Source organism: Balaenoptera musculus, chromosome 2 (assembly GCF_009873245.2).
Source record: "Balaenoptera musculus isolate JJ_BM4_2016_0621 chromosome 2, mBalMus1.pri.v3, whole genome shotgun sequence".
NCBI lineage: Eukaryota > Metazoa > Chordata > Mammalia > Artiodactyla > Balaenopteridae > Balaenoptera > Balaenoptera musculus.
Genome location: NC_045786.1, coordinates 81,376,803 through 81,398,390, shown reverse-complemented (window position 1 = coordinate 81,398,390; position 21,588 = coordinate 81,376,803). Strand labels below are relative to the sequence as shown.

Sequence of the window (21,588 nt, the reverse complement as noted above, 5' to 3'; positions counted from 1 at the left end):
GCTCTTTTAACCCTCCAATGCCAGCTGTTTCCCTGTCTCTAGCCATTCCCTTCCTAGGAAAGATCGAGTGGGGTCTTCAGTGGCCACATGAGGCCTTATGACCCTGGGGAGGAATGATAGGCAGCCTGGGACCCAGCCCAGCAGCAGACCTCCCAGGGACAGTGGGCACATGCCTTGGCATCTGGGCATGCTGATCCTTTTCTCCAGAGAGGGCAGTGTGGGGGGAGGAGGGGGTGGAATCCAGCGACTTCTCAGGCCATAAGAATTCCTGCTCTCCCCCTCAGTCTGACCCTCGTTCTGCCCGTCTGGGCCACGGCAATGCCCACGCGCAGGGCAGCGGGGGAGAAGGAAGGAGAGACGGGTTTGCTGGTTTGCTTGGCCGGGCACCAGGAGCGTGAGCCCTGCCCCCCTCCGCGGACTGTCTCCAGTCGCTCCTCTCCCCCTCTCCGCCTGCCTGTCCCTCCGGGCTACTCGGGCGCCACCATTACTGTCCCCAACCCGCCCCGCCAGCCGGGCCAAAGGGCGGCGTGACTCACGGCGCTGCCACCAGCCCACGGCTTGCCCACAGCGTATAAAGGCTGCGGGGTTGAAAGGCGGCAGAGCCTTGCCCGACCCGGCCCGAGGCGCGCAGAGCATGGCCGGAGGCGCGGAGCGAGGCCGCGGGGGCGCAGGCTGGAGGCTGCGCGGCGCCCTGGCCGCCGTGGCCCTGCTCTCGGCGCTCAATGCTGCGGGCACGGTGTTCGCGCTGTGCCAGTGGCGTGGGCTGAGCGCGGCGCTGCGGGCGCTGGAGGCGCAGCGTGGCCGGGAGCAGCGCGAGGACAGCGACCTGCGCGCCTTCCTGGTGGAGCTGAGTCACGCACCTCGCCGGGCGCCCGCGCCACCGCCAGACCCTGTGAGCGCCGCGCGCAACAAGCGCAGCCACGGCGGGGAGCCGGCGCAGCACATCCGCGCCGAGAGCCACGACATGCTGTTGATGATGACGTACTCCATGGTGCCGGTAGGCGGGGGCTCAGCTCCCCTTGACGCCCCCGCCGGGGTGGGCGGCGTACAGTGTGGGGAGAGAGCCCTAGACGCCCTCTGCTCCCCTAGCCAGATGGCAAGGTGCCGTGGGGAGAGGTCCTGGGTGTGAGCCCGCTGGGGAAGTCACCTTGGCAAGCACCTTAGCCCTCTGGGGTCAGTTTCTTCATCTGTTAAATGGGGGAGGGGGTGAAGGGGTAAGTCTTCCACCTCTGACGTCGTTCAGTCTGCAGATAAATGAGGGGAGTAGGCAGTGTTTTTAAGAGCCTACTTCCTAACTTTGGACATAAGTTTTCACCTTCTGGTGTGCCAGGAGCCACAGCAGCCCCGGGCTGTGCCTGTGCAATTCGTAGGTGCCCCCTGAGAGCACGGAGGTAGCATTTCTGAGAGAGCGCAGGCTGCTTCAATAAAGGGATTCTTTCCCTGGCATGATCTAGTGGTCTGGCGTTTCACCTGGCCTCGGCTCATCAGCACAAGACTGCCGACGTAATAGTCTCTGTTTAAGTGAAAACAATCAGCCCTAATTTTACCAACCCCCCGGGAGCTTTCTACGGAGAAACTTACTCTTGTGTCTAAAGTGGTTACAAATAGTGGAAATCAACATAGAGCAATTTTCTTAAAACGCAACGTCAAAGCTGAGGTTCATCATATGGGCTCTAAGAAGTCTATGGAACTTCAGAAAATGTCAGTGTGTGCTCTCGCAGGCGCGTGCATCTAGGGCGAGTCCATAGCCTTTCGTTAGATTTTCAAAGGGGCTCCATTGCACTCCTCCCAAAAGGTTTAAGAAACACTGCTGTTAAAAAAGTCTTTAAAGCAAAGCCTCAAAAATCTTTTTTCCAGTGTTAACTTTCTTTGCTTTTGCTGATTTTAACTCAATAATTATCTAACAATTACATTTAGATCACATTGCAGTTCCCCATTCCATTTAATTATCCGTTACAACTGCTATGGTCTTATTTCACTTTAAAATTACAAAGATTTCAGTTCTGTCACCTCAAGTCAAGTGTGAGCCATATTTTGGAATCCTAGGTATTTGAAGATAAATCCACTTAAACCTGTTATAGAAGCTTTTAAATATCTTACATGAGCTGAAGTGCTTTTAAAACTACATGGAGGACTTCCCTGGTGGCCCAGTGGTTGGGAGTCCACCTGCCAATGCGAGGAGGGAGGGAGGAGGGAAGAGGAGGGGGGAAGAGTTCGAGCCCTGGTCCGGGAGGATCCCACATGCGGCAGAGCGGCTGGGCCCCTGTGCCACAGCTGCTGAGCCTGCGCTCTGGAGCCCCCGTGTGAGCCACAACTACTGAGCCTGGGAGCCACAACTGCTGAGGCCCGCGCGCCTGGAGCCCATGCTCTGCGGTGGGAGGGGCCACCGCAATGAGGGGCCCAAGCACCGCAGCTGAGAGTGGCCCCGGCTCGCCGCGGCTGGAGAGGGCCCGCGGGCAGCGGCAGGGACCCAACGCAGCCAAAAATCAATCAATCAATCAAGGAGTATTTTATATAAAAAAGATAAAATAAGACTACATGGAAGTACTACACACTTCAAACACATCTTATGAGAAAGATCACATTTTCCATTCCTGGATTCAGTTTTTACCCACGTTATCATTTAGAAATCTGGGCCCAAGCAAAAATTTCAAAAAAAAAGAACTCTGTAAAACGAAGAAATCTCCTTAAGGGAATTCACTCTTTCTTGGCTCTCCACCACGCATTTTGAGGGGTTTTTGAAATCGTCTGAGAAGGATGCATCTGAACATCAACATTTTATATTTTTAATTCTGCTTTTAAGGTAGAGGCTTATGTATCCAAATTGCATCCTGTTCAGTCACTAACCCAAGAGAATGCAGAGACTCATTTCTGTGTCAATATGAAAGCTGATTTAACTACCACCACCTGCTCTGTTGCAAGTCAGCAGAAACATTACATTTGTCAGGCTGAGAAGCACTTGTAGATTATCCCCAACTCATCCCCCACTTGCAATGGGTGTGCTTTGACCTTTTGGAGTCACTGAGGGACTTTCTATGCAGGCCAGGAGAAAGCCACCATCATATTCCTCTTGGGAGTAGTTCTCAAACAGTAGGCTTAGGGATCACCTAGGAACATATTAAAAATGCAGATTTCAGGGCCCCACCCTCAGACTTGTAGAATTATAATCTCCAGAATCGGCTTCCTTAAGAAGTCCCCTGATCCCCATTCCCCCACCTTCCCAACCCGTTGATGAGTTTGATACAGGTGGTCTAGGTGCCACACTTTGAGAAAAGCTCCTCTAGACCATGGCTTCTTTAACTTTAATGTGCTTGTGAATATTTTGGGGATCTTGTGAAAATACAGATTCTGATTGAGAAGGTCTAAGTTGGGGCCTGAGCTTCTGCATTTGTAGCAAGTTCCCGCTGACATCAGTGCTGCTGGTCTGAGAACAACACTTTGAATAACACCGTTCCATAGCAGTGGTTGCACGTTGAAATCATATGGGGAGTTTAAACATGACTGATGCCTAGGCCCCACCTCCCAGAGATTCTGAATTAATTGTTAGGGGTGGGTGCCCACTCACCAACACAGAGGACCTTGGCGTGCCTTCCTGATGACGGTCAGCTGTGTTAAGCATCTCACTCTCATCAGTTCTCCCTTGAGGCCTCTACTTTGGGCAGAGGAACCAACTTAATTGGTGAAAAACCTTTTACATACTTTATTTTAGCAACAATTTCACCATTCACCTTTGCAGATTTTTCTCATTTTTACTCTCTGTTTTTCTCAGAACAGAGGATTATTCACATGAGGAAACAATTTTTAAGAACTTTCTCAGGGCACCTTGAGTAGAAAAGCTGCTAAGAGAACTATTTAGTGTACAGCATGGAGGTCAGTGTGCCCACTTCTTAAGGTTGAAGTCTACACTTTCCCTCACCCTTTTATATAGCACCAGTAGGTCTTGAATGAAGGTGAAATCAGAAGTCCCATGTCCTTAGAGATCTAGGAACAAAGAAGTAAGCTGTATGCAGACTAATTTCAGCATTTTAAAAAGTCTTCCAAAATGGCTCATTTATCCAAGATGAGCCTTCTTAAGCCAACTGACACTTCTAAGTTCTGTGCTTTTGGCTGAAAGTACATCAACTCAGCGTGGTCATTCTGGTTAGCACAGTCTGACCGGAAACTGATTGGCAGCTGTAAATGACTTTGTTAAAAGGGCAACATAACTAATTATTACTTAAGTACAGTTAGTTTGGTACAGCCAAACACATTAAATCTTTAAAAGTAAGTGGGTACTTTGGAGAAAAGTAAAAGGGGCCCTGGGTACCACTGAGCTTGACCAGTAATGGAACCCATCTGCCAGGAACTCCTGCAGGAGATGCTGCTTCTGTTTAGTCTCCACTCCCTCGCCACCCCTCTTCTCACTCTTCCTCTCATCAGCTGCTCTCTCTCACCCATTCTTCAGGTCTCACTCTTATTGATGTTCTGGTAGCTTTATCATCCTCCCTGAAATCTTGGGTCGAACACCCAAGGAAGTTTTACTTCTCACAATGTGCACCTTAACAAGCTTTAAATGGATCAAAGATTTACATTTAAAAAATGAAACTCTAAAATTGCTAGAAGAAAATATGAGTAAATTCATTTTTAATTTTGGAATGGGGAATACCTTTCTTTCAAACTATAACTGAAAAGCCTGAAGCAAACAATAAATAAGTAAATTTAACCCCATTTAAAAAGCACACACAACAGCAAAACTGCATCACAAACAACAATAAAAACAAATGCATACACCATAAACAGAGGCAAAAGATAAATGACAAACTGGAAAGAAATATTTGCAGCTCATATCATAGGTACAGGGCTACTCTTCTGAATATATATAGCAGTTCTAGAAGTTGATGTAAAAGATAAGAATTTAATAGGGAAATCTGCAACAGAAATAGGAATCCAGTAGGAGTATGGAACAGATAGTTCTCAGGAAAAGAAATACAAATTTCTCTTAAAAACACAGGAAAAGAACTCTTGATTCAAAAATGCAAATTACAACTGCTCTGAAATATAATTTTTACCTGTCAGAATGACAACTGCAAAAGTTTGTCGACATATTTGGTTGGGGAAACTGAAGGGAAACAGACATGCTCTTGAATTGCTGTTTGGAGTGCAAAATGCTACAACCCATATGGAAGCCAATTTGGCAATACCTTTGGATTACAAACACATTTACCCTCTGACCCAGTAATCTTGCTTGTGGGAATTTATCCTGCACAACAGACTTTATCACCTCTGAAATGACGTATGCACATAGTTATTCATTGCAGAATATTTGTAAAAACAAAAGACTATTAACCTGTGTCCACTACAGGACTAGTTAAATAAACTGACCTATACATCCACTGGGATACGAGGTAGCTGTAAAACAAGAATAAGTAAATTCTCTATGTTCTGCTATGGGAACAATCCCCAGGATATATTTTAAGTGACAAAAGTGTAAGGAAGAAGGAGGAAAAATAAATGAAATTAACAAAAGTATTAGGGAGGGTGGGGATGAGGTGGGAATGAGACTTTCACTGCATAGCTTTGTGCATCATTTTGACTTTTGAACCATGTGATTGTGTTACTCTTATCGTGAGTGAAAAGGCCATAAGCACGAGGTTACATGGCAGCTGCCCCTGGGCTGGGGGCCATAGGGCATGGTAGGGACTGCTCCAGCCCAAGGTTCATGTGCTGTGTCTATAAGGGGAGGCTTTTGCTGGTGGTTGCTGTATGAGAACGAGAGCCCAGTGTGCCTGATCTTTTGATTTTGTCAAGAAAAGTAAAAATTCTGACTTTTTTTTTTTAAATTTTATTTATTTTTGGTTGTGTTGGGTCTTCGTTTCTGTGCGAGGGCTTTCTCTAGTTGCGGCGAGCGGGGGCCACTCTTCATCGCGGTGCGCGGGCCTGTCACTATCGCGGCCTCTCTTGTTGCGGAGCACAGGCTCCAGACGCGCAGGCTCAGCAATTGTGGCTCACGGGCCTAGTTGCTCCGCAGCATGTGGGATCTTCCCAGACCAGGGCTCGAACCTGTGTCCCCTGCATTGGCAGACAGATTCTCAACCACTGCGCCACCAGGGAAGCCCAAATCTGACTTTTTATGTGAAATCTCTTGGCTTTGAAGTATTGACAAAAATTCCCTCAAAATGTTTTTGAATTGACTGGCAGTGTGTTGGCCAGACAACACTCACATTGTTAGGGGCCACGTTAAGACTTCCAAGCTTAGTTTGCAGCAGGCTCATCTCATAATCATGAGTAATTTTGAACAAAAATGGCTTTATTTAGTTCCAGCACAACCTCCACCCCCACCACTGATTTCCCAGCCTGGTTCTGGAAGGATAGTGGTATCTGTGCCATTGTTATCATTATTGGTGGTTAAATGGAGATGGTTTTTTGCATTCAGTTTGGTTTGGTTTGTTTCATTTTGTTTTGTTTCTGGCTGTCTCTAAACATTAACTCCACCTTCGGAGGATGGAGATTTCCTGTCACTATGGCTTTTCAAAAACATGTGTTCTGAAGGTCATTCTCAAGGAGGAGATTCCAGCTATGTTAAGCAGTAACACATTATAGCAAACAGAACTTTTCATGATGACTGCTATGAGGTACACTTATATGGACCTATACATTATCTGGTTTACAGGGGACAAAAATCACATTACCTGTAGTTACAGCTTCTGCTTGTATGGATGCTATATTTCCTTGAAGGAAAGGAAGGTAACCCCTGCCTTTCCCACTCCTTGAACTGGGTCACTTCCAGGGTGTAAAAGCTGAGGATTTAGACCAGGGGTTAACAAACTATGGCCTAAGGTCACATCAAGCCTGCTACTTGTTTTTGTGCAGCCCATGACTTAAGAATGATTTTTAAATTTATAAATGGATAGGGAAAAAAATCAAAAGAGGAATAATATTTTATGACACATGAACATGATATGAAATTCAAGTTTCAGTAACCATAAAGTTTTATTGGAATACATCCATGCCCACTTGTTTATGTATTGTCTGTGGCTGCTTGACACATGACAACCGGAGAACTGAGTAGTTGCACCAGAGACCATACGGCCCACGAAGCCTAATATATTTTCTGTCTTTCCCTTTGCAGAAAAGTTTGCTGACCTCTCATTTAGACAGTGGTCCATGGGAACAGAGGGGTGCTAGGGATGGTTCCTTTGGAGAGCTAATTTAGTAAAATCAGGGTTCTTCTAGCATAGGGTTAACCCTGGAATTTAAGACCTCCCACAAGGAAACAGAGCCCAGGACAGAGCTGCCCTGAGACTGTGGTTTCACTCTAGAGGGAGGCTGTGGGGCTGAGCCAGCCCTCAAGCCTTTGCTCCCCCTAAGCTGACTTCCCAAGTCAAGAGCAGTCAATGTTAGGACAGCTTTTAGCCACCCATTTAACCCCATATCTAGGCCTTGTTTCACACCCCATCTATTCTCTTCAGTTGAAGGGGAGAAACATATACCCCATTAGGTCCTGTCACATGAAGTGGACCCTGATGAGAGCTCAGAGGCCTGACAGAGCAGAACAAAAAAAGACTAGGCAGCCAAAGTAATAACCCACATGGAGAGACTGGGAGGTGGGTTTCCGTGGCCTTCCTCATAGCAGCATGTGCACGTGGGCACTTGGGATGTCACACCTGACACTGTGGGGCTAATTTGCATGTTAGAAGCCATTTCCAGGTATCAAGGGTAAGAGAGAATTTGAAGCTACATCTCTGCTAAGACTGTGTCTGGTATTGGTACTGTGAACACACCCATAAACTTCACTCATGTATCAGGTCATGATGGTATGTGAGGAAGACAGGAGAGAGTTGGCCCCTTAGCTACATCCTTCAGACACTTTCTTCATTGACACATATTTTGCACACATGCAAATAAAGCATTCAGTGTAGATGTACAGTTGTCATGATTCTCTAAGGACTTATGTGAGAAACAAATGGGTCAAGACTGAGCATCTGGACCCGTAGGGACAGGGAAGTTGTGTTGACCACATGAAAGGCATTAAACCATTTGGACCTGCTCTGAGGTCCTGAGTTGCAGAACAACTGCTCAAATCACGGGTCTTCCAATGCCAAATGGCTGTTCATCCTCCGTAAAGCCCATGTCTCAGGATCCATCTTTGGCTGGTCCAAGCTCACCTCCACGTGGCGCTACTGCCACCTTCAGCCACTGTCTTCCTGCCCTTAACTTGAGAGACCTGGGATTCCTTCTTCACAGTCAGGTTTGCAGCCAAATTCTCTCTCCCTGATGCTTCCCTGAGGTATGTTGTGGCAGTCGTCTGACCCACGAGTCAGATGGATTCTCATCCCGGGCCCACAGCTTGGTAGCTGGGCGACCTTGGGCAAGTCTTTTAATTTCCCCAATCCTCAGTTTCCTCCTCTGTAAGATTGAGATACTAGCATGCACCTCATAGGGCTGTTAGGAGGTTTAAGGGAAACAATGTAGGTAAAGGACAGTGCCTGCTATAGTCAGAGTTCCAGTAAGTGTTCATTGTTGCTGTTACTGAGATTAATCACTATGACTTTATCATGCAGCCCTCCTTGCCCAAAGCCCTCAGTATCTTGTTTCTGGGTTTACTCTTCATCTCCACTTTCTTCAGAATGCCAAGTTGTCTGATCATATGTGCTTTTATCAGCTGCTGCTTCGGGATCATATTTGGCCTTTTGAAGCCTAGGGTGGCATCACACCAACCTAAATCATCTTGTCATTGAAAACAAAACAGAATTAGCCTTGATATGGCAACAAGGCTTCTTCAACAGTTCAGGCTTTCCTGGGGCCTCACCCCTTCTTCATGGCCACTGATGACGAGGTTTGACACCCACTAGAAGAGAGTCACATTCACCCCATTTCTGACTGGCGTAGCTGTTGTTAACTCCTGATGATTCCTGTTGGTGGCAGTCCTGAAAAAAGTTTTGGGTGCTTTCATTTGGAAAATTGACAAAATGTGAGTGGAAGGTAGAGCAAAAAACTTCTAAGAAAGGAGAACAATTTACTTCTTAGGGGTCTCATGTTCTCTAGGATATAGGTACCTATGTGAGAACTATCAAAATAGTCTTTATATCTGATAAAACATACTTATCTGGAAAAAAAGACATTTTTAAAAAAAATCTACATTATTCAAACTCTCCTTCCCTCCCTCCCCTCCCCACCAGAAAAAATCCTTGGCCAAATCTAGTTGACATTCAAGCTTCATTTACATGCATTTTATCTACAGACTAAAGGTCATGTTGTGTAAAACAAGCTGATGATTTTAGGTTGTAATTCTTCTACAAAGGGAGCATTTTTCAGCCCATCAGTTGCTTTTTTTTTTATGTAGCTCTTTGGATTTTAATAGCTCTATATTTTAAGTAGATATAATTTACTTCTAGTGTGACTAAAGTTGAGACACAATTTTCTTTACTGAACGGTAGAGTTAAAATAACAATGCCAACTAAAGATCACTTAAAATGCAATTTGTTCTGAACGCAATAGGTAGAATAACCCCTTCATCTTGCCACTCAGAAAGTTTCTTGTGCTTATCAAAGTGCTGGGAACTTTGGAGATCCTACACGGGCTGTATGTAAAAACTGAGAAGGACTTGGAAATGCGTTGTGGATAACTGTATCCAAGCTAAAATGATGAGCTGGCAGCTGCAAAATAATTCCCCAGTTTTTCAGTAACTTAGTGTAATTGGGGTCTGGAATCCTTTCACTCAAAGGTAGAAAAGGCCCTCTCCCTTTAGGCAGCACTTGAGGACCTTGGAATCAATCCCTCTGAACAGGAAGACCTTTAGAGAAAAACCCTTTACAGTAAGCATCAGGGCAGTGACAAAGAGAGAAAATCAATCCTCACTAAAGTGATGAAGGCAGTTTTCATGGAGGAGACAGAACTTGAAATGGGCATTGAAGGGTTGGTGAGATTTGAGCAGGCAAGGAGGGAAAATCATTCCAAGTGCAGGTAATAACTTGAGCCAAGGTCTAGGGACAGGAATGAATGTGGTACAAGGCTTGGAAGAGCAAGAAGCTTTCCTTCACTGGGGAGTTTGGGCTGTGGGAGAGGAATTAAGATGGCTACATGAGAGAGAGCCTTGAATTTCTACTTTTGAAAAGTTGAGAATGAATCTGATGGGTAATTGGGAGAATTTTTCATGGGGCAATCATGAAGAATGTGGTTTTATAAGACTGGTCTGGCTGTACAATGCAGGAAGGACTGCACAGGGGAGAGACAAGAGGCAGGAAGAAAGTTAGGACATTATTGCATTAGTCCAGGCAGGAAATGGTTCTGTCTGGCTAAGGTGATGGCATCAAAAATGGAGAAGATATAGATCCTAGAAATACCAAGAAATAAGAATGCATTGAACTTGGGAACTAATTGGATATAAGAAAGAGAAAGGAGCCACCTGGTCCAGATCCATCCAAAGATGGTGGCATCATGGGCAGAACTGAGGAACCTAAAGTGGGTTAGTTTAGAAGTGAGGATGCTAAATTTGTTTTGAGACTGAATATGAGATGAAAAGAGAGGAAAAAAGAGGGAAGGAAAACTGAAGAGTGAAAGAACATTCAAGGAAAGGAGAACCCATTTCTTCCAAGAAGAATTCTGTCTTCTCCATGAGAGAGGTCTTTACAAGTCTAAAAAGTAAAAGGCAGACCCGAAAGCCTTTATAATGAGTGCTGGAATCATACTATGTGTTTATTCCTAGCTCCCCTCTTAGCTGTGTGACCTTTAACAGATCACTCAACCTCTCTGAATCTCAGTTTCCTCATTTTTAAGAAGGCAATGACAGTAGTATCTACCTTAGGTGTTATCATAAGGATTCAATTCAGTAATCCATGTGAAGTCCTTAGCATGGTGCCTAGAACTCAATATATGTTACCTTGTTGTTACTGATATTTAGTATCTCTCAAATCCTTCCTTTTTGTGCTTCAGGGAATTTTGAAGCCTTGTAATTAAAACAATGGAGATTGAATCAATAGAACTTGCCAGAGAAAGGGCAGGTTCTAGAATAACTCCAAGGTCTGGTATCTCGGGTGCCATAAGGGAAACACACAGACTTCTAGAAAGAATGTTATTTCCCAGATAGTCATTTTTATGGTTCGTGGGTTCAATATATATATATATATATATATATATATATATATATATATATATATATATATATATATATATATATGTGCTGGGTATTGAATTTAGGGACGTTAATTATACTAAGGATAATTTGCAAATATTTTATTCATGTTCAAGGTGAACTCATGCATTTATCCTTTCATAGACCAAATCTTTCTGAACCCCATAGGAACAGCATGTTTGTCAAACCAACAGTTCCATCCAGCCAGTGTTCTGATGCTAACATCATCAACAATTATTTTGTGGGTGAGCATCTCAACCCAAGGACCTCCTCTAAATATTTTCTGGGCTAACCACTTGTAGCTATTCTCTGAGCGGAGGGAGGAGGGGGCTGAGCAGGGAGTAGGTTGACAAAACATCGTCACAAATGTTTTTGCTATATACAAAGAATGCCAAAGGGCAGAGTTTGAGATAATGGATTAATTCTTTGTCCATTCCCCCAACATTGGACAAGTTACTTAACTATGGTTTATGTATACCTTTCTGACTATAAGGTGACGATAAGAATGCTTAGATAAAAATCAAAAATTAACTGAAGATGCTTGTTGAAGGGAACAATGTGAGCACAAAATATTGTTATTAACAGTTAGTGAGAGATTATTCCAGCAGTACTCCTGCTTCAGAAAACTCCATTAGAGGCCTGGGGGAGACAAGTGATTCTTAGCTCACTTCAAAACACTCATCTCTTCCACCCCTAACCTCTTCTGCACTTATTGTCTGTATCACACAACTAAAACTTTGTGTACAGTTTTGGTCTCTAATTTGTCATCTTTGGTCACCTTGTCTCTTTAAATATATCTCCACTCTTCGCTAGACCTCTAGTGAGGTATTTGATGAATACCTCTTCACTCATAAAATGCATCCACAACTCAGCAAGGGCAAATATAGACTAAGGTATCTGCCAGTTTCTGAACCTAGTTTCTTTTCATACTGAGTTTTGGAGGTGTGTGTTAGTTTCGGCATGTAGTTACTGAGCACCTACTATATCACAGGCACAACTGTGGGTGCACAAGAAACAGTATGAACAAACCATGCAAATCCCTGTCCTGTTGGGGTTTATGTTTGGTGGGGGAAGGGGGGAGGAGCAGACAAGAACCAAAGTAAATAAGTAAATTATCTACAATATTAGAAAGTGATGAGTGCTGTGAAGAACAATAAAGCAGCGTTGAGGATTAGGGAGCAGGAAGGGGAAGATGCAATTGGAAGTCTTCTGGGTGGGGAAGGCCTCACTAAGAAGGTGATATTTGAGCAAAAACTTGAAGGAGGTGAGGGAGTGAGCCATGTGGAAATCTAGGGGAGGGCTGTTCAGGCAGAGGGAACAGCAAGTGCAAAGACCCTGAGATAGGAGAGTGTCCCCAGAGCACAAGGAACAGCAAGAAGACTGGGAGAGGATAACTGGGGGAAGGAAGGACAAGAGGACCAGTTCAAGTAGGGCCTTGCAGGCTGTTGTGAAGACATTGGCCTTTATGGGGAGTCTTTGGAGGATTTTAGGCAGAGGAGTGATATGATCTGACCTGCCTTTTCAAAGGATCACTATGATAGGACTAGACTCTCTGTGTGGGGAGGGTGGGCAGTGGTAGCAGGGAGGCCATTTATTTAGCTACTGAAGTGAAAAAAGACAGTGGCTGAGGCTAGGGTGGTAGCAGTAGAATGATAAGCGGGCAGTGTCTAGATATGTCTGATGTCCAGCTGATGGAATTTGCTGACAACTTGAACATGAGGGGGGGAAAAAAGGAGTTCGGTGACTTCAGGGTTAGTGGCCAAGCAGCGGAAAGATAGAATTGCCATTAATGAGATAGAAGAATTGCAGATGGAACAATTTTGAGGGGAATATCAGGAGTTCAGTTTGGGGTATGTTGACATTGAGATTTCTGTTAGATGTTCAAGTGAAGATATTGAAGAGACAGCTGAATACCAGAGCCTGGGAGGGAAGGAATTCCAGTTGGAGGTATACCCAGGAAATAGTGGAGATGCTGAGCATGATAATACTCATGACCTGGACACAGGGAAGCTCTAACCAAGAGTCTATCTACTCCTTATTAAACCCAGATTATTTTACTTAAAACTCTTGTATAAACAACTAATTAAATTAATTAACTATATTGCAAGCTTTTTGTACCCAGGGATTGTCTTACCTTTATAAACATGGGGCCCAACTTATCAAGTATTTGTTAATGAATAAATAGGTACTTCTAAGTCGTCAGAAATGTCTTGGAAAGAAGTTTAAAAGAAATCTTTCAGGGATTAGGTAATATGTAAGTCAGTATAACAGATGCTAAGCGCCTGTTCTGGGCAGTGTGGGTGCACACTGTGGTGATAGGAAAAACAAGAAAGGAGCCCTCAGGGAATTCATCGGCCAGTGGGAGGGGAAAATCCTCAAGCACATATGACAGAGCAAAGGATGGTAAGACCCTAAGAGAAGTAAGAATAAAATCCAGTGGGCAATCAGGAAGGGTTTCAAGAAGAAGGTGGCATTTGACCTGAAACTTGGGAGATGGGCAGGGCTTCAGAAAGGGAAAAAGGCCCTTGAACGGCAGGTGGTTCATTTTAGGTGGAGCATGATAGAGGGAGATGTAAAAAATGTCTGAAGTTCTGGCCTTCATTCTGGAAAATTATTTTGAGTATAGAATTGAGAATGTTTCCCTTTTAGTACTTGAAAGATGCCACCCCACTATCTTCTCACTTGCCTGTTTGCAGTGAGAAGCCTGCTGTTCTTGTCTTTGTTCCTCTCTGTGGGTTGTGTCTTTTCTTCCTCTGACTGCCCCTAAGATTTACCCTTTACTGAATGTTTTAAGCAGTTTTATTATTATATGCCTTAGTGTCATTTTCTTCATGTTTCTTTTGCTTGTGTTTTGCTGAGCTTATTGGAAATGTGGGTTTATAGTTCTCATTGAAATTGGGAAATTTTCTGCCATTATTTCTTCAAATATTTTTCTGCCCGTCCTGCTAGCCAGGGACTCTAATTACACATGTATTGGGCTACTTTAAGTTTTTCCACAGCTCACTGATGACCTGTTTGCTTTTTAAGTCTTTTTTCTCCATGTGTTCCATTTTGTCTAGTTTCTATTGTTACGTCTTCAAATTCATTAATCTTTCCTCTGCTCTTAGTCCCACTCAGTGTACTTTTCACCTCAGACATTCTAACTTTCATTTCTATAAGTTTGAATTGGGTGTTTTTTTATATTTTTTAAATTTCTATTTAACATGTTCAGTCTTGCCTCTAGCTTCTTGAATGTTCTGTTTCCTGCTGAGGAATGAAGAATTCATTCATTCACAGCTTACTATGTGGAAAGCTACTGGCTATGTGTTGAGGTTATAAAAATAAACAAGATATATACTTCCCCTCCCCGAAATGCTTACAATTAGTGGGGAACAAACAAGTAACCAGGCAATGACAAGAGTGCCCTGATGGGAGAAGTGAGGGATGCTGTGGGGGAGATAAGAACATCTCCAACCTGAGATGGGGGAGAAAGACTTTTGGGAAAGCGACATCAGAGCTACAGCTAGGATGATATACGAAGAGTGAGAATGACTAGGAGTTTTGCAACTTTTTTTCTGATTGTTAATGTTTCCATTGTAGTAACTTGGAAAATACAGAAAGATATAAAAACTCTTAATTTTAAAAGTGTTTTGCACGTTAATAAGTTAACAAAGCATGGTGACTTATGGAGAAGTTACCCTGTGATCCTTTCTGGGTTTTTTTTTTTTTTAATTGCTGAAGAATCATCAGGAGAAAAACAAAAAGAGCCCCACCTCCGTTAGTCAGGACTCTGTTCTCAAGGTCTGAGTTCACAGGGAGTTTTCTGGGAGAGGAAAAAAGAGAGAGAGAGACTGCAGGAACTGAAAGACGCTGGAACAAGCCCTTGTTTTTGATGGCACAGGGTAGAACTTCTCAAAGTGTGGGTGGGGGTCATCTTCATCAAAAAGACCTGGGAGCATCTGTTTAAAAATGCTGATGTCTGGGCTACATTCTGGATCTGCTGAGTCAGAATCAGTGAAGGTTGAGTCTGGAAATCTGTATGTAGATTACACTCTAGGTGATTCTAATACATCCTAAATTGAAGAATCATTGGCCAGATTGGGTGGGAGAAGATATTAGAGGCTTGGTAGTTTGATGTTTAAAAGAGGAGGGCCCAGGAGAGGGTTCAAGATGGCAGCATAGGAAGATCCTGAACTCACCTCCACCCACAGACACAACAAATCTACAACTACATATGGAATAATTCCCTCTGAAAAGGACATGAAAACTGGATGAACAGAGTCTCCAGAACAAAAGGTAAAAGGACAACATCAAGGTGAACAAGAGAAACAGAAATATGCTCATGCCAAGGAAAAAAACACACCCTAGCCATGGAAATCCACAATCGGGAAGGATCACAAAGGCAGAGTTTTTTTCTGAGGAGCAAGGGATTTGAGCTCCACATGAGGCAACCCAGCCCTTAGATCATGCACAGGAGAGATGAGCACCCAAAACACCTGGCTTTGAAAACCAACAGGAAATATGTCCAGGAAAATTATGGAACTCTAGGGAACAGAAAACCACTGCTTAAAGAGCTCATGCACAGACTCACTCAACCTGAAAATCAGTGCAAAAACACCAGATTGAAAGTGCCTGGACCATAGGTGAGGGGGACCCACTTACTCATCTTGAAGTATCTACCAAAGAGGCAGGAACCAGTTAGGACACTACCCTGGGACTGAGACACTGATGAGAGCCATTTTTGTGATCTCAGGCCGCCTTGCTAATACTGGCACTGGAGGGCACCATTTTGGAAATCTCTATATAACCTGTTAGCCTCAACGGGCATGCCCCACCAAGAGCCCTGCCTACCCCTGTGCCTTGGCCAGGCCTTACAGCCAGCTGTGCAATAACTCATCCACCAGTGCCTGGAAGCCACCGTGGCAGGCCACACAGCCATTTCAAGGGCTAGCCCCACCCACCAGCATACAACAGCCACCACAACCAGGCTGCACAACCATTCATGGGGCCAGCTCCACCCACCAATGTACCGCAGGAGTAGCTACAACCTGGACATAACAGGAGGGTACATGCAGCCCACATAGGGGACACCCCTGATTACTGGCACTGGTGGCCATGTGGGATTGCACTTCTGAGCCTCACAGGACATCTCCTACATAAGGCCACTTCTTCAAGACTGGGAAAGGTAGCTGATTTACCTAATACATAGAAACAAACACAGAAAATTAGGCAAAATGAGGAGACAGAGGAATATGTTCCAATTAAAAGAACAAGGCAAAACCTCAAAATAGGAACTAAGTGAAATGGAGATAAGCAATATACCTGATAAAGTGTTCATAATAATGATCATAAAGATGCTCACTGAACTCAGGAGAAGAATGGACAAACGCAGTGAGAATTTCACAAAAAGATAGAATATATAAGAAAATACCAAACAGAAGTTGTAAATGAATTGAAAAAAATCCACTAGAGGGGTTCAACAGCAGATTGGATGAGGTAGAAGAAGAAATCAGTGAACTGGAAGACAAAGCAATGGAACTCACCCAAACAGAGCAGCAAAATGAAAAAAAATAATTAAAAAAAATGAAGAATACCCTAAGGGAACTTTGGGACAACATCAAGTGGGATGACATTTGCATTATAGGGGTTCCAAAAGGAGAAGAGAGAGAGAGAAAAGGCCAGAATAATTATTTGAAGAAATTGTGGCTGAAAACTTTCCTAATCTGGGGAAGGAAACAGACATTCAAGACCAGGGAGCCTAGAGTTCCAAATAAGATGAACCCAAAGATACACTAAGATACATTATGATTAAAATGGTAAAAGTTAAGGATAAAGAGAGAATCTTAAGATCAGCAAGGGAAAAACAACTTGTTACATACAAGAAAAACCCCATATGACTATCAGCAAATTTTTCAGCAGAAACCTTATGGGCCAGAAGGGAGTGGCATAACATATTCAAAGTGTTGAAAGGAAAAAGCTTCCAATCAAGAATTCTCTACCAAGCAAGGCGATCATTCAGAATTGAAGGAAAAATTGAGTTTCCCAGTTAAGCAAAAGCTAAAGACATTCACCACCACTAAACTGGCTCTAATAAAAAATATTAAAGGGACTTCTTTAAGTTGAAAAAAATGGCACTAATTAATTATATGAAAACGTATGAAAGTAAAAGATTTCACTGGAAAAAGTAAATATTATATAAAGCTGGTGGATAATCACCTATAAAGCAACCAGGAATGTTAAAAAAACAAAAGTAATAAAATTAACTACAATTAAAATAATTAGTTAAGGGCTACATAAAATTAAAAGATTTAAAATGTCTCATCACAAGTATGAAATGTGGAGGGGTGTAAAAGTATAAAGTTTTGGAATGTGTTCACATTTAAGTTGCTACCAACTTGAAACAGACTGCTATTTACATAGGATGTTATATGTGAACCTCATGGTAACCACAGGGAAAAAACTTATAGTAAATACCCAAAAGAAAATGAGAAATGAATTGAAACATACCGCTAAAGAAAACCACCAAAACACAAAGATAGAGAGAAAGAGAAGAAGAAAGGAACAAATAGGAACCACAAAAACAGCCAGAAAACAATTAACAAAATGGCAATAAGTACATACCTATCAATAATTACTTTAAATGTAGATGGAATAAAATTTCCAATCAAAAGACAAAGTAGCTGAATGGATTGAAACAAACAAACAAACAAACAAGACTCATCTATATACTGCCTACAAGAGACTCACTTCAGAAGTAAGTACACACACACACTACTATATTTAAAAAGGATAACCAGGGGCTTCCCTGGTGGCGCAGTGGTTGAGAGTCTGCCTGCCAGTGCAGGGGACACGGGTTCGAGCCCTGGTCTGGGAGGATCCCACATGCCGCGGAGCAACTAGGCCCATGAGCCACAACTACTGAGGCTGCGCTCCGCAGCAGGAGAGGCCGCGACGGTGAGAGGCCCGCGCACCGCGATGAAGAGTGGCCCTCGCTTGCCACAACTGGAGAAAGCCCTCGCACAGGAAAAAAAAATGAAGACCCAACACAGCCAAAAATAAATTAATTAATTAATTAAAAAAAAAAAAAGGATAACCAACAAGGACCTACTGTATAGCACAGGGAACTCTGCTCAATGTTATGTGGCAGCCTGGATGGGAGGGGAGTCTGGGGGAGAATGGATACGTGTATATGTATGGCTGAGTTGCTTTGCTGTGCATCTCAAACTATCACAACATTGTTAATTGGCTACACTCCAGTATAAAATAAAAAGTTAAAAAAAAGTACAACAAAAAAATAATAAGAAGAGGTAAGGTTTTTGCAAAAAAAGAAGAAGAAGTAAGTACACACACAGACTAAAGGTGAAGAATGGAAAAAATATTCTGTGTAAATGGAAAAGAAAAGAAAGCTGGAGTAGATATACTCACATCAGACAAAATAGGCTTTAAACAAAGACTGTAATAAAAGACAAAGAAGGGCATTAGATAATGATAAAGGGGTCAATCCAGTAAGAAGATGTAACATTTGTAAATGTATATGCACCCAACAGAGGAGCACCAAGATATATAAAGCAAATAGTAATGGACTTAAAGGGAGAAATTAAAAGCAATATAATAATAGTAGGGAACTGTAACACCCCATTTACATCAATGGATAAACCATACAGACAGAAAATCAATAAGGAAACAGCAGACTTAAATGACACATTAGACCAGATGTATTTTATTTTATTTTTTTTAACATCTTTATTGGAGTATAATTGCTTCACAATGTTGTGCTAGTTTATGCTGTACAACAAAGTGAATCAGCCACATGCACACATACATCCCCATATCTCCTCCCTCTGCGTCTCCCTCCCACCCTCCCTATCCCACCCCGCTAGGTGGTCACAGAGCACCGAGCTGATCTCCCTGTGCCATGCAGCTGCCTCCCACCAGCTATCCACTTCACATTTTAGACTAGATGTATTTTAATACAATAGATGCAGAAAAAGCATTTGTCAAAATTCAACATCCATTAATGATGAAAACTCTCAACAACGTGGGTATAGAAGGAACATACCTCAGCATAATAAAGGCCATATATGACAGACCCACAACTAACATCACACTCAACAACAAAAAGCTGAAAACTTTTCCTCTAAGATCAGAAACAAGACAAGGATGCCCACTCTAACCACTGTTGCTCAACATAGTATTGGAAGTTCTAGCCACAGCAATTTGGCAAGAAAAATTAATAAAAAGTATACAAATAGGAAAGGAAGAAGTAAAAGCTGTCACTATTTTCAGATGACATGATAATATACATAGAAAACCCTAGACTCTATCAAAAAATTGTTGGAACTAATAAATGAATTCAGAACAGTAGCAGGATACAAAATCAATATATAAAAATCTGTGGCGGGAATTCCCTGGCAGTCCAGTGGTTAGGATTCTGTGCTTCCACTGCAGGAGGCCCAGGTTTGGTCTCTGGTTAGGGAACTAAGATCCCTCAGAGCTGCTTGGTGTGGCCAAAAAAAAAAAAAATCTGTGACATATCTATACACTAAGAACAAACTATCAGAAAGAGAAATTAAGAAAACAAACCCATTAGCAATGCAAACCCAAATCAAAAAGAATAAAATACCTAGGAATAAAATTAACTAAGGAGGGGCTTCCCTGGTGGTGCAGTGGTTTAGAATCTGCCTGCCAATGCAGGGGACATGGGTTCGAGCCCTGGTCCGGGAAGATCCTACATGCCATGGAGCAACTAAGCCCATGTGCCACAACTACTGAGCCTGTGCTCTAGAGCCCATGAGCCACAACTACTGAAGCCTGTGCACTTAGAGCCTGTGCTCCTCAACAAGAGAAGCCACCGCAATGAGAAGCCCGTGCACCACAACAAAGAGTAGCCCCTGCTTGCCACAACTAGAGAAAGCCTGCACGCAGCAACAAAGACCCAATGCAGCCAAAAATAAATATAAATAAATAAATTTATTAAAAAAAATTAACCAAGGAGGTAAAAGACCTATATGTTGAAAACTACAAGACATTAATGAAAGAAATTGAAGGAGACATAAATAAGTGGAAAGATATTCTGTGCTCATGGATTGCAATAATTAATATTGTTAAAGTGTCCAAACTACCCAAAGCAATCTACAGATTCAACACAATCACTATCAAAATGTCAATGACAAATTTCACAGAACTTAAACAAATAATTCTAAAATTTGTACAGAACTACAAAAGACCCTGAATAACCAAAATAATCTTGATAAAGAAGAACAAAGCTGGGGAAGTATCACATTCCCTGATTTCAAACTATACTATACTATACTATACTATACTATATTATACTATACTATACTATACTATACTGATACTGACACAAAAACAGACACATAGATCAGTGGAACAGAATTAAGAACTAAGAAATTAACCTACACATATATGGACAATTAATATATGACAAAGGAGCAGCAGAGAACATACAATGGAGAAAGACAGTCTCTTCAGTAAATATTGTTGTGAAAACTGGACAGCCATATGCCAAGAAAAAAAAAAGAAAAGAAAGGAAGAAAGAAACTAGACCACTGTCTTACACCATACACAAAAATTAACTCAAAATAGATTAAAGACTTGAAAGAAAGACCTGAAACCATAACGATTACTAGAAGAAAACATAGGCAGTAACCTGATTGACATCAGTCTTAGCTATGTTTTTGTGGATCTTACTCCAAAGGCAAGGGAAACAAAAGCAAAAATAAACAAATGGGACCAAATCAAAGTAAAAAGCTTCTGCACAGCAAAGGAAACCATCAACAAAACGAAGAACAATCTACTGAATGGTAGAAGTTATTTGCAAATCATATATCTGATAAGGGGTTATTATCCAAAATATATTTAAAAACTCCTACATCAACGACAACAAAACACCTGATTCAAGAAATGGACGGAGGATCTGAATAGACATTTTTCCAAAGAAGATATAGAGATGGCCAACAGGCACATGAAAATAATGTTCAACATCACTAGTTATCAGGGAAATACAAATCAAAACCACAATGAGATATCACCTCACACTTGTTAGAATGGCTATTATTGAAAATACAGGGAATAACAAATATTGGGGAGAATGTGGAGAAAAGGGAACCCTTATGCACTATTGGTGGTACTGTAAATTGGTGCAGCCACTATGGAAATTAGTAGGGAGCTTCCTCAAAAAATTAAAAATATAACTACCATGTGACCCAGCTATTCCACTTCTGGGTATTTACCCGAAGAACACAGAAACACTAATTTGAAAAGATATATGCACCCCTTTGTTCATTGCAGCATTATTTACAATAGCCAAGATATGGAAACAACCTAAGTGCCCATCGATGAATGAATGGATAAAGAAGATGGAATGGAATACTATTCAGCCATAAAAAATAATGAAGTCTTGCCATTTGTGACAACATAGATGGACCTTGAGAGTATTATGCTAATTGAAATTAGATGGAGAAAGCCAAATACCATAT

At 42.5% G+C, this 21,588-nt stretch overlaps 1 protein-coding gene across 2 annotated transcripts in view; it reads left to right on the top strand.

Moving 5' to 3' along the window:
- Positions 1–449: 449 nt before the first annotated feature.
- GLDN (gliomedin) overlaps positions 450–21,588 on the top strand; it is a 70,752-nt gene continuing 49,613 nt past the window's right edge. The window contains exon 1 of one of the 2 annotated variants that reach the window (XM_036842611.1): positions 450–997. In XM_036842611.1, the coding sequence (XP_036698506.1) occupies positions 635–997 (363 nt within the window). In that variant the 5' untranslated portion in view covers positions 450–634. The remainder of the gene's footprint in view (positions 998–21,588) is intronic. The other variant, XM_036842610.1, reaches the window with a different exon arrangement.